The sequence below is a fragment of the Accipiter gentilis genome, chromosome 12 (assembly GCF_929443795.1).
Source record: "Accipiter gentilis chromosome 12, bAccGen1.1, whole genome shotgun sequence".
Classification (NCBI taxonomy): domain Eukaryota; kingdom Metazoa; phylum Chordata; class Aves; order Accipitriformes; family Accipitridae; genus Astur; species Astur gentilis.
In genome coordinates this window covers 7530943-7544848 of record NC_064891.1, presented here as the reverse complement: position 1 = coordinate 7544848, position 13906 = coordinate 7530943, and the positions used below count along the sequence as shown (strand labels likewise).

General features: G+C 47.5%; 1 protein-coding gene across 7 annotated transcripts in view; it reads right to left on the bottom strand.

Annotated features, from left to right (window-relative positions):
* ADAMTS3 (ADAM metallopeptidase with thrombospondin type 1 motif 3) overlaps window positions 1-9129 on the bottom strand; it is a 131815-nt gene extending 122686 nt beyond the window's left edge. For 4 of the 7 annotated variants that reach the window (XM_049814933.1, XM_049814931.1, XM_049814932.1 and 1 more), the window contains exons 1-2: window positions 8846-9125; window positions 8059-8086 (exon numbers count right to left, since the gene is read on the bottom strand). In XM_049814933.1, the coding sequence (XP_049670890.1) occupies window positions 8059-8086; window positions 8846-8914 (97 nt within the window). In that variant the 5' untranslated portion in view covers window positions 8915-9125. Of the gene's footprint in view, window positions 1-8058; window positions 8087-8845 lie in introns of all 7 variants that reach the window. The other 3 variants (XM_049814935.1, XM_049814936.1, XM_049814937.1) reach the window with 2 other exon arrangements.
* Window positions 9130-13906: the final 4777 nt, after the last annotated feature.

Genomic DNA, 13906 nt, shown 5'->3' with positions numbered 1-13906 from the left:
ATGCAAGGACGCAACCGGCCATCGCCCCGACTGTTATGCCCTATGCCGCAGCTCAGTTTCGTAGCAACATGCCGAAACTAAGGCGTGGTCAGGCCTAATGGCAAACGCCATGCCTGCGGAACCCTTCAGCCTCACATCTCCCCTTCCAAAATTCTCAATTTAGGGTTCCCATTAGAGCTGCTTTGAATCAGTCCACCGACAAGTCTGGCTAAAGAATGATGAAAATCTGCATAGTTTTTAGAAGGGCAGGGGATGGTGCCACTTACCACACCAGTGTACATTAATTAACTGCTAGATGGCTAGTCTGGAGATAAGTATGCCAATCTAATGTAGGCAAACGTAAGGTACGTATCACTGCTCACTTTTAGCCTGAATGTTCAGGCTTATAAATCTTCACTTGGTTACCCTACAGCAAGGCCTTTAATACTCTTAACACGATCACTTGCTGTTATAAAAATGCTTTGTTCTACTTGTACACAAACACTGGGAGGACACACAAGAAAGAAGAAGAAAAGCGTCTGACACGTCATCAGGTGTGTTAGGCAAGGTACGGCAAACGGGGGATAACGCGAGAGGAAGGTAGTGTCAACTTCAGGGAAAGATAGGGGTCACGCCAAGGTGGACAAACACAAGAAGCTGTGCCCAGTTACGCACCTCAAGTAAACACACACCACAGATGCCAGGATACACAGTAAGCGCATGCAAAACGCCCTCCACATGCCGAAGTTTTCAAGAAGCAGGCCTTCCATGACTCTATTATCATAAAACTTACAGAGAAAACCCTGAAATATTCATTTACATTTACCTGGGGAGTTTCCTGGGGTTTAGGTTCGCTTAATAGCCACAGAAGAGGCAGCGACCCTTTTGAATTCTCTTGTAAGAAATGCCACCCCACTCCTTCACACACCTTAAACAGAACTGCTTGCTCCTGTGTCAAGACCTCCATTAAGACTTTGAGAATGAAGTGCCGTGCTTGGTTATAACTGCTATTTGCACACGTATTTCTGCAGTCTTAGAAAAGCGAAGTAGGGAAAAGAATCCAGAGGATATCACATACTGCTGATAAATTAATCAATGTCAGGGGTGGTATAAGCAGTAACTTTTCTCTCTACAGATCTCCTCTAACAAATCCGCTTACCCAACAACTTGCTATTGCCCCTCCTCTGCGTAACTTGGGTAACAGAGTTCAAAAACAAAAGAGAAGCTAATTATTAAAAAAAAAAAAAAAAAAAATCAACACAGAACTTTGCAAATTCCTACCTTTACTGCAATACATAGAAGCTGTAACAACAGCAAAACCACACTCTGTTGATAGCACTGAAGAAATCCTCAGGTAATACTACAGAAGCTCACTGGCATGACCCTCAGTGAAGACAACGTGTCCCAAACCCAAGGTGTGCTTCCAAGGAGAAGTCACTGCTGTAACACCTGGAATCGGTGTCAGAGCATCCCTGGATACCTGAACGGCGTGGCCAGACAATTCCTAGCAGAAGTTACCCCAAGGCTAATCTGCTTCAGCAGAAGAATTGGCCAAGCAAGCAAGCAAAGCCACGGTAGAGAAAAGGTAACAGCAACGAAAGCCCCATTTACCTATAATTTTTCTGTGGTTCCCACCAGTCAACTCGGGATTCCTGTCCAATTAGCAGCAACATTAGCTGACTGGAAACCTTCCAACTGGGTTCTGAATTTGCCTAAGTGAATGTAATACTCCCCCGTCCCCCAGAAAAGCCTCTTTCTGCATAGTCCCTTACCCGTATCCTGAAAATAGCATTATTAGCCTAAGAGAATAATTCTTTCCCTCTCCGCTATTCTTCGGCACTGATGAGAAAAGGAAGAGAATCTTCTCTTCTGCTCAGAGAACAGACTTCTCCCATTATCACCTATCTCATTTGTAGCCCTGCATCAGGGGACACACACTGTTTCCTGTTGCCTTAAAGTAATTTCGCACCACTGTAAAACAAGTCCATCAAATGAGTTTATCTAATGTGACCTGGAAGTAATCAGGATATTCGCTGTACAGTTTTCATCCTGTAAAATGAGAAGGAAAGACATTCCCAGGCCAGGTCAAGCGGTGAGCCAAACTGCTGCCAAGAACTGGACCAAAGCCTAAGTCTTATTGGCTGTTTATTCGGCCATGTGAAAATTAAAAAGACACTTAGCACAGAAATAATTATTCCCTAGCTCTTCTCTTCCTGAGAGAACTGGCTAAAGCAATATTAGAGCGATATTACTGACACTTTTCATTTAAAAACTCCATGATTGCATAGCTCAGATGCTGCCACTAAGTGCCACTGAGAAATCCTCAAATAAATATACTTAATTAAATGAGCTAAATTTACCCACTCCCAGAGCGAATCACACTTGAACTGAGAATTAATAGAGAAAAGCTCCGTAGCTAGTTCTTCTCTCCTGGTAGCAGTGGCTGCTTATTTTAAGAGACTCACGCGCTCAACAAATAACTTTAGTAGGAAAATGTTGCTAATGGCTTTTAACTGGTTTTTCTCCCATTTTCATTTATGCCAGTTACTGAAGGATTTGACAGAAAAACAAGGTGTGGTACTACTAGGATGTACATGGACATTTAAATTCTTGCACTGTAAGTATTTTGCCATAACACACAAATACTGTGTATATACCAGGCGAGTGAAAAGGTCCTCATCATTTTCAAGTCCATTGTTCTTAAAACATACCCCACATCCTACAGCTAGCAGTCACAGCGTGTTTTTCAGTAGCAGCCACCTGAATGTGTTTTGCCATACATCTGCAAGATCAAGTTCTAAAACTGGTAACCTAATTAGGACATTATCCTTAGGATAATTCCCATCTAAAACAGTGGGAATTCTGAGTCAGGATTGCCAATCTCTCTCTTTAGAGAAGGGACCAAATTAAAACTCTAAACTCTAAACTCATTTTTATTAATTAGACACCAAGCCATGAACAGGAGACAGAGCTGCTGGGTTGTATATCCTAACTGGGTCAAAGTAAAAATCTAGATCCTCACATTCTCCGCACACTTCAGCGATGACATTTCATTCACAGACTTGACATTCCTCCTTTTACCTCGCCGAGATTCTTTGTGGCTTTTTATTTTTTTAAAGTGGGACGTTTAATGCCAGAGACCACAGTCTGGTGATCAAATTCTGTGTTCGCCGCACAACTGAGAAACTGCTTTGCACATCTTGCAGCAGTATTCCCAGATTTCTACTTGCGGGGACAAAAAAAAAATGTTATTTTGCTAATAACAAGAACAGCCAGCTAGCCACAAGAAGGCAGGAACAAAGGGTGGAAAATAAGAACTGTCAAGTTTTTGAGTCAGCAAAAGCCTTCTCCAGAGTCTCTAAATGCTGAGCTAGAAGAGGAAATGCCTTTTGTTCAAAGGCAATTAAAATTAAATGTGACATGACTGAATACTCAAGACATCTAAACTCCTCCACTAACTTATATTACCTTTTTTCCATAGACTGTATGGTCTTAGGAAATGCTATTCCAGCTGTAGGTGTTCCCTTTCCTATGCTAAAATTTCAGAGTTGATCTGTTCTGCTAATTCAAAGCTTACAGTAATGATCAGAGAGAAAACACTGAGCAATAGAAAAAGCACTTCAATTTTTCTTCATTTTTTTACCTGGCTTTAAACTGCTGCTCCAGTTGCACAATGTTTAAGTTGAAAGGAAGCACTTAAGAAAGAACATCCCATTCTTCCATTGTGTGCCAGAACATAATTAGCTAGAAAATGCCTCTGAAGAGGACTGCCTGTACTTTTTCCCCCTCAAATATACATGAAAATGAAGACTTAACACCACTGTCTCGCACTAGTTGTCTTTGTACTGTACAACAACTGTGGACAACGGAAGTTCAGAAGTCCTAAACTTTTTTTTAATCACCTGCATTTGGAAGAGCATTATTTTTTTAGGCATAAGATTTTGTGAAATACATTGATCGAAAACTGTTCATGCAGTTGTCCACAGTAGAATTCCAAATGCATAAACACCCACTTAAGAAAGAAGATTTCAAAAGCCCAGTCTAAACCGAAATCAGTGGAAAAGGAGGAATTTCTCAAAGTTCAGACAAATGTCTAACGCAAGCTACCCAAGTTTGAAGACATTACTTTTTCGTCTTCTTTTAAAAAGTATTTAAACCTCATTTAGTGTTCATTATTCTAATTATTCTTTTGCTCACGCTACACGCAAATAAATTTTTATAAGAGAATTCTCCTTTTTCCAGCCTTCTGCGTTGCAGCCAGAGGACCAACTTCTGTGAACAAATTAATTTTTTGATCCCAGGAGCTCCTTCGCCTATCGCTGTGACCTGTGAAATGACCCACAGAGTGAAAGTCTTGGCAGCACCATTTTTTTCCCCAAACATTTTCTGAGCCATGGCAATGAGATGTAGATGATTTACTATGTGCAGGAACGACGCCTGCCTCTTTATTTTGCTAGCAAATTTTTCAATTAGGAATAACAACGTGGAAACCTATTAAAATGATACCAAAAGCACAACTGTTTTGGCAGAGACGATGCTGGGTACTGTGCAAGGAAACAAATGCGCGGCAACCCCTGATAACATCCCGACCACGCTGCCCCAGCATCGGGCCGTATGCTGGGTCCCAGGCTGTCCCATACTGACACGATGGGATGACCAACAAGCTACCGTCAGCTTCCAGAGCTCCCTCACCTCTCTTGGAGGATGTATCTGAATGTGGCTCGTAGGGTCAGGAAACTCAGCTACCTCGGCAAAAGGACTGGATCGAACCTAACACCTCCAGAGCATCACTGTGCCTGCTTCTTCTGGATGGAATTCACAAGCTATGATGCAATCAGATCGCTGGATGGCAGACATCCAGCTTTGCAGTGGAAGTACCGGAGAAAAAAATAATTAAAATTACCTGCTGCTGCAGGAATTAAGAGGACAGCATTTCAACCAAAAGGCTGTCCCATGTTCCGAGAGATCACCCTTCCGCCCCACAGATAACCACGATGGGATGAGACAGAGCTGTTCCTGTCACTTAGCGAAGCACTGCTTACTAACAAGAAAGGGTGGTGCAGTGACAGACGACCCTAGCAGGGGTTTCGTCCCCACCGTTTTCCACCTTCCTCGTTGGCTGGTGGTTTCCAGAAATGAAGAAGCAGCTTTAGTCCCTCTCTTCCAACTATCTTTATCACTTCAGAACTACCATTCGCTCTGTATTTGGCTGCCTTTAGGTGGCAGAAATGCCCAGAGAGAAAGATAAGATGGAAAAGGGGGATGGATTTCTTGAGGATTCCCCCACAACTTTGCACCTGAACAGGGATGAGGCTACACAGCATACTTCAGTGCTACACACTGCTAGGTGGATGAGTAAAAGCGAGGGATGGCAAGAAGAGAAGCTCACACGTGGTACACCTCTCTACCATCCTCATTCCTTGACTTTGCTGCCGACTTGTCCCAGGGTTACAGACAGCCCATGCAATTCTTTGTGGTATTTTCACAGCCTCTGCTGAGCTGCAGGTGAACGTGTTCTATCAAGGCTCAGGGCAGCCCGGCACTAGCCATTTTGCAGGTTCGACATTCGTGTTTTCTTCCAGAAGTAGCACTGAGCAGCGATGGAGCTCTGCTGTGTGGGAGGCTGAGGCAGGAGAAGCGAAGATGTAGTGCCAGCTCGAGCACCAGCACCTTCAGGCTTACTATTTCACCAGTGGCAACAGTACGATTTCTTCCTGAGAGTTTCCAGGCGTTCGCAGTACATTACGCATTAATGCAGTTAATTAAGCTTGGGTCACTTCCCATCTCTAGAATACATTCTGTACTGATATTTAAAAAAAAGTAAAATCCTATATGTTTTAATTTGTTCTAAGTGACTTTCCAGGCTATGAGAAAAGGTTAGCTACAGACAGCGGCCAGCCCCAGGCCAAATCAAAATACACAACACCGATGTGAAGTGACACACTTAATAGGGACTTAAAAGTAGGACAGCCCCTTTAGAGCAATCCTAATGCAGGTTTTACTGTCGTCATTAGAACTCTAAACTGAGTAAGCCATGCTTTTTCAATGAGAATTTACAGGATCAAACACTACTTCAAGTGTTAACAGTTTAACAACATAAAGCGTAGGACAAATCCCAACGACTGTAAGTGTTAACCAGCTATTTGTGCTTTGAAAATACAGATTTCCCCTCAATGAAACACCACTGATCTCCGAAAGCCAGAGCTACTCACAGACAGCCTGGTCTTGGTAAGCCACCAGGCTCTCGGTCCTGCTACCCTGAACGAGAACCACCGAGATGCCGTGCTAAGGAGAGACGGAGGGACCAGCAGCTCGCTCTCACTGGGCACCAGCTAACACCGAGTCCCACCCCAAGGGGGTCCCGCACTGCCCAACCGCACAACGGGACATTTGGGACCACGGACTCCTGGATCCGTGAGCGGACAGACCCGCTGGCCGACGTCCTCTTCAGCTCCCACCTGCCCTTTTCCCAAGTAGGGGTGGGGGGGCGAGATCACGTCAGCTGCAGAAGCTCCCGAGGTGCCCCGAGAGCCAGGCGGAGAGCCCGTTCCACACAGAGCACGCAGACCGGGCGCTGGGGGCTTGGCACGGGGCGCCCGATTCAGCCTCTGCCATGCCGCATCACCTCTCTCTCCTGCGGTTCCTGAGCGCCTCAAACATTGCCGACTACAGCCATGCTGGGACCGTAGAAGAAAGGAAGAAGTTAAAGGACAGAAAGTTATTTTCCAGATCGAGGAATTTTGTCTGATGTCCTGCGTAATTGAAAAGACGCGTTCCTGTATAGCTTATGGTTTCTGAAATTCAAATACAATCCATTTCTCATGGAAACGACTAGAAATAAAACACAGGATCGGCATACCACTGGAAAAAAAGTCTGTTTGCCAGTTAGGTTTAAATGTACCTAACTGTCTCAACTCCCATTATTCACTGATCACAGTGGAAATCAACCTAAGCCCAGAAGAATGCAGTGCCAGAGCTGAAATTGAGACAAGACCTCCGAAATTTCGAGAAATACTTGAAATTCTTGTCTGAACAAAAGCTCAGATCAAAACCTGAACCAAAACCTCAGAACTGGAGGTCTAACGGCAACTGGAAAGAGAATTGCCTGGGGTCCGTTCCCAGCGCTACCACTCCTCCCTGTATAGCTCCAGAACACACTCCGGCGGGCAGGCGCTCGCGCTCAGCGGCAAACTGTTACAAGGCTCATTTCACAACTGGGTAAGCTAAGGAGCATGTGAGATGACATACCCTTGCAGCTAACACCCTGGGAGAGAGAACGCCAGCTTGCGCATCTTTCCACAACCTCTTCCATCCCAGCGAGCACTAAATTATCCGTTAGTTTAAACGAAGGCAGATCTTCCGAAACTAAACTCTGTGCGCGTGCTCCTCATTATGTGAAGCTTCGGAGAGGACTGAGGTTCAATACAAAGTACCCCGTGGACGCTAAACGATCACCTTTCACTTCAGTACCCTCCTTCATCACGGACGCCAACCTTGCTGCACTGCACTTTCCTATGTAAGCGTATCTGTTTACAACGCAACGGCGAACAACTATCGTTAGGCATGCAGCAAGCACACTGTGCCATCAACAGAATATGAAGAGGCCTCCGCATTAGACAATTTTTTTTCCGGCTAAGAGAAAAAGTTGAAGACTTCCAATACAGAAGAAAAATGGTACAAAAACATACATGGTTTGCCCTAACCAAATGGAGTAGGCGTTTCCTCCTTGATTCAGAAATGTAGAAAGGAAGACAAAGCGTCTGACCCAGACCTGATTTGCTGTGATGTTCAGAGGGCTGGTTTAAGCGCACTGCAATTTCTACCTTCTGCTGGTTTATATTTAAGAAGGGAAGCACAGACTTTATCAAGATACAAAAAGGTGTAACGAGAGGGCATGCAAATTTGAGTCATGCCACATCGCCGTGAAACTAAAAATGCTCCTGGGCGGTAATGGTGTGGGGGTACCCGAGGGAATGCTTGCCTGCATACATATCGCTCTTCCAGAGAATGAACTAGTGCGTTGCGCCTACTTCTTTGATTCCCGCGTCGATAGCAGCAGTAATAGTTAAGAAGACTTACCTATTTGGATCTGTTGTTCTCTACCAGCCTGCAGAAGAGAAAAGAAACACAAGCACAAAGTTGTTAGTGTAATGACTGTGCAAGGCGTGATGGCAGAGCGCTTCTAGAAGGCTGAAAAATCACTTGGTCGGTACCGCACCGGTTTTTTACGTTTCTGCTTTTGGTTTCCCGGGACGGCGTTTTTCCCTTAACTGCATAAACAGCTGTTCCCACCGACACGCTACCGGAGTCCGGCGTTACGCCCGGCGCGACGAGAGCCGCTACGAAACCCCGATTCCGCCCGCCCCATCCTGGCTATCGCGACGCCCTCCCAAAAAAGCGACTGGGGCGGCCGAAGAGAGGCCGCGAAAGCCCCCCCCGACTATCTGCCGAGCGTCGCGGCGGGTATCCTTCGCCCCCCCCCCCGCCCCCGACCCGGGGACGGGCGAGCCCCGCCGCGCCTCCCGAGGGACGACGCCGCCGCCGCCGCCGCCGGCGGGCAGCGCTCCGGGAGCCTGCGAAACGCCCGGAGCGGGGGGAGCCAAGCGCCGGGCAGCGCTGCCGGAGCACCCCGGGAGCCCAGCCGCAGCGGGGTCGCTTGGCCCCGGCCCCGAAAACCCGTGGGACGGCGGGCGGCAGGGAGCGAGGGACGCGGGGAGCAGCTCCGGCGGCTTCCCGGGGCCGCTGGCAGAGGGACCCCGCGGGCAGGGCTGCGGAGGGAGCGGGGGCCGCCTCCCCGCGGGAAGGGCGAGGAGGGGGCGGGAAGGGAGCGCAGGTCCGACCCCCCCCCCCCCGCCGCCCCACTCACCTGCCGGCCGGCTGCAGCGCGGACCCCCAGGAGCGCGGCTGCCACTACCCACAGGGGCAGGAGCACCATCACGAGCCGGGGACCCGCCGCCCGGCCACGCCGCCCTCCTCCCGCCGCCTCTCTCTTCCTCCTCCTCCTCCTCCTCCTCCTCCGGCTCCCCGCCCCGGGGAGCGCGGGCAGCACACCCCGCTACCACCGGCGCCCCGGGCCGGGCTGGGCGGCGGTGGGGCCGGCGAGTGACCGCGCCGCCTCCTGTTGCTTCGCTGCGCCCTGCCTGCGCCGCGCATCGCGACCTGCGCCGCTAATAAAGCCGCACCGCGGCCCCCCGGGCGCGGCTCCGCCTTCGGTACGGCCCGACACACCGACGTCAGGGGCCGGGGCCGCCGCCGCCGCCACCCACGGCACGGCGCGGCGCGGCGCGGCCGCAGGCTGCCTGACCCGGCGAGCAGGCAAGCTCCCGGCCCGGCAGCCGGGGCGTAAACGTGGGAAGACTTGGCGACTTGGCCGAAGCTGCACGCACAAGGCGTTTCGCCCCGGCTCCCCGTCTTCGCGTCCCTCTCAAGGAACGAACAGACGAACGTTCCCCCCGGCAGCCATCCCATCGTCGTGCCTCCGCCGGGATGCTCGCTTCGACTCCCACAGCAGAGCTCCCCAACTTTCCGTATTTCGAGGCAGCGCAGCGAAAGCCTCGGCGTTCCCGAGACTCCCACCGGACTGGAGTCCGGTCGCAAAGCGACTTCTCTTCCTCCGCTCCCCCCCCCCGCCCCGAGCCGGGAGCTCGGCACATGACCGAATCTCCGCTGCGCAAAAGGCGACGTTGCCCAGCCTGGACAGAGACCAAAACCCCCTCGCGTAGGGCCTTCCGCCGACAAAAATCTTCAAGAACACACTTCTTGGTCCTTCTTTCTATTTGCCTAGATGACGTTCCGCGGTTGTGGTGGTGCCACGACAAGTTGGTAGCGGATAGCACTGGGGGTATCCCCAAGGGGAAACAACAAGCTTTGCCAACGCTTGTTAGGAGCCAGAGATAAAACACTCCGACATCCTTGCACTTAAGCAGTATTCAAAGCGAGGGCTGAATTTTGGCAAGGCCAGGATTATCTAGTGTTGTTACCAGAGACAGTTAATATGGGAACATTGGGATCCCAATTTACCATCTCCCCATTCTGCTGTGCCTTCTGTATTACCACTCGTGATGCATCACGACCAACCAAAGTAACTTTCTGTTGGCCTCCACCTAGCACAAACAAGTGGATCGTTGCTACTCACAGACTTTCAGAAAAAAAGGTGTGAAAGCCTAGCTATAATAATCTTTTAAGCTGAACTGCCTGCCAGAAACCATCATATCTACACAACCCCTCCTCCCCCCCCCCCCCCCACTAGTTCTACTAAACCCGAGTTGCCTGATACCAACGTTTAAGAGGAGGAGAACTCCAGCCTTGATTTTTCAGGAGGTATCTCGAGTATTTTAACCATACCAGCCTGTGGAGCCGTGCTGCCATTTCAGAAAACACAGGTCCTGACCTGCATTATGTTCTCTGACTAAGCAAAGCAATAGAAGGAATTTTTCTGAGAAAGTGGGTATGCCTGGATATATATCTGTTAATACAAGTCCAAGATCATTTCTGTACACAAACTACATGAAGGAGCCTGTTACCGCTCGGCACGCCATAACGGCGGGCAGTTGCACACTGCACAAGAGCCACTTTTTGGAAAGACCGGAATCAGAAAAGGCTGAGGTCCTGTAAATTGCTGGCTACATAATTTACACATTAAAAGTTACGTTAGGGACAGTAAGTTTGGAAAGCCACAGTCAGAACTGTCAATTCAGAACTGCCAAACTCAGGATGCCAGCCTAAGCTTGCTTTTGTCTGCCCAGTAATGAAGACACTGACTGGCATGACTTCCTAACACACCACTTCTCCCGCAGGACTTCTCCCTCATCCAGTGCACAAAAGGGCGACCCGCTCACTTCAAGTGCAGCTATTCCACATTTTATTTCCCTCACTGATGTTCACTATGTGACCTCAGACCTTGCTTGTTGCACATTTCTCAAACCCCAAAAACAACAATGTTGATTTTCTTGTGGGTTGGTCCATAATGCAACATACGCGAGTGCTTTGCAAAGCATCCATTTTCTGCGGTGAAAGGATGGACCAGCACGATACAATCTCTGGTGCTTCCTGCAGGCTAATATAGGGGCAATTCATGATTTGATCTCGTTTTCTTCCGTTTTACCTAGCTACGTTCCAAGCCATGCTCTTTTTGATTTCACTCCACAATTTTACAGACAGACAAGGTCAGGCTCCCCGCCATGGGGCATACACAGGAGGAGCTGGTTTAAGCAATTCGCTCCGCATCTCGCTGGAACTCTGCAGAAAAAGCCATTCTGATGACTCCCTGTCATCCAGGCGCTGCACGGAGCACTGCCGAACAGAACTTTTTGTAATGCTGTTTCTGTGATCTTAAAAACATTCTTTCAATAAAGCTGTGTGTGTTACGTCCTATGTTGTCGAACTTTTCTACATTAGCTAAAAAAGTTCCTAAACGTCAAAGAAACAAAGATACGCAAAAGACAGACCTGGAGGCCAGGGCAGGTACTCTCTTTTGTAGTCTTTGAGAGCAAAGAGCCGAGGTTTGACAGAATTGTAAGGGAGCAAAAACAGGGTGTTAAAATTAGATGCCTCATCAGCTATTTCTAAGAAGAAACAAGACTGAGTACCATATCTGTAACAAGCGTAAACAAGGGCAGTATTTGAAAGTTCAGTTAAAGACATATTTCTAACAACCAAGTTCAGACATACTATTATCAAAGGAATCGTAGATTTTCTCGTGTGTATTTCAAGTCTGATATATAGATATACACACACACGTATAAATGTATTTACATATGCATGTAGATATATATACGTATCTGTTAAGTATTTGCAATTCTAAAATTATTCTTGCTAACACTACACCAGATAGGCTTTCAGCATCTGTGCAGTTTCTGTTGATGCTCTAGACTGACAGCTACAAATATTTTATGAACCTGAGGTTAGGCCCTGAAGCAAAGAGGCACTGAAGTCTAAAAGGCTTTGCACAGGGCCAGATTCCGGACTGTGAAGACTGCAGCAGTATTTGCATGGCAAGAATAACACTTACAGGAGTAAGCACTCAATGCTGGGAGTAAAATGTGGCATTACCTGACTATAAAGGCTCTGGAACATGGTCTCCATGAAATCTCACATTCTCACAGCAGAAGTGCCTGCAACACAAAACAATTTCAAAGCCAGTTTTAACTGGAACAAGAATTCAAACTGAGAAACTTTAAAGAAGAATATTCCCTCTGTGGAACCAAGAGAAATTAACTGAACGGGAGTTTTTGCAATGCTGTTTCATACAACCTTTCAAATATTAACTTTTTTTTGAGATGAGCCCCTAGTAAACTTAACTATAACATCTAGGAATTATATCTATAGGCTAGACAAATCACAGTCTTCAACGATCGTGTACGCATGCATGGTTTAATATTCAGTTTTGCAGTGACATTTCCTGATATTTAGGAATCCTTAGAATTTACTGAGCTTCTGATCTACTAGGTTCTTTGTCAGTCTGCATTTGATGACCTTTCTTAATAGTGGCCAGTTTGGAAAGCATTAATTCTGTTCTTTCCAAAACAGACCTACCACTACAAACTAGCCAGGGTAAAACAAGCTGCCTGTTTAAGATGGCAGACATACCCACTTTGAATGCCTGTTTTAGAAAACTACAAGTATTTTCTAAGCATCGTGCAGATGGTTGCCTATTTTCTCAGGAACTGCTGCAGCAGTGGACCATGGAGGACATCTTTCTTTAAGAAAAGATAATGCAGGCTGGTGCAGAAAAAGGTACAGGACAGTCCAGATAAGGTAGTTACGGATTAATTTACTTTCTTTGCCACCTCGGCAAACTGAAGAATGCATCCCTTAGACAATGCTTGGGCTTCCTCCCCTCCCTTTATTTTTTAAATCTTTTGATCTTTAGCAATAAAACTACAGTTTGTTACTTACTTCCAGACACCAGCTCTGCTGAAATTTGGCTTTGGTGTCAAAGCCTGACTTCCTTTAATGATTAATACCTTGGGCCTCTGGTTCTCCTTCTCGATGAAGCATGCCCTGATCTAAATATAACCAAAGGGCAGGATCCTCCACGAGGCAGGGACACTGGAGACCCAGATCTTGTTCCTGTGAAACCAGAGGACGTGTACATGACCTGGTCAGGTTCCCAGCCTGCTAACCGTTGGCTTAATGAAAAGTAGGAATATTTTTTTCCAAGTAATTAGAGACGTGGGAGGCCTACAGTGTGATCGTTAAACCTAAGACAATATAAATCCGTTTCTTAGCACAGGATACATCTGACAAGAACCCCTGCGCCTCATTTTTAAAATTCGTCACTATTTGCATTTCAGCAATGGCTGAGGTCCCATTCATGGACTGGAGCCCCACGGTAGCGGGCATTGTGAGCGCACACAATAAAAAGGCCACGCACAAAGACCTTTCAGTTCAAGGGCTGTAGTCACACTACTGCAAAACAACCACCAAAACCCCCAAACCACCCAAACCCCAAAAACCTGGCTACACAAGAAGCAAATTCTATGTTCCGAAATGGAAACCCGTCCCTCCCTGCATGCTTGCGCGGTTAGTCGTGCAGCTACCCTCACGCAGCTGAGTCTCAGCTGCAGCTGAAGCGTCTCTTCTGCTCTCCAGGCAATTTCTCAGGATGACACGTGAGGAAAGTGCTGCAAGCGGCTCCAGACCCGGTCGCCGCCACCACACAGGCCTGTCAGTATTGCCAGCGCAATCCAAAGGACTACCTCCTTTCTAGTTCCACTATATGACGACTTGAGTCGTGCATTCCAAAGCTGCAAAAGTCTTTTTTGCTGAGATACCACGTTTAAAATTTTAGCCTTATTTGCCATCCAGTGACTTCTGTCATTTGGTTTCCAAAACTGTGCGAGAAGGTTTTTTTTCTGATATTACCCTTCTTGTGTGTTTACCACAGCAGTATAAGAAAGGGATTTCAGTACCAAGGTGTCAGACA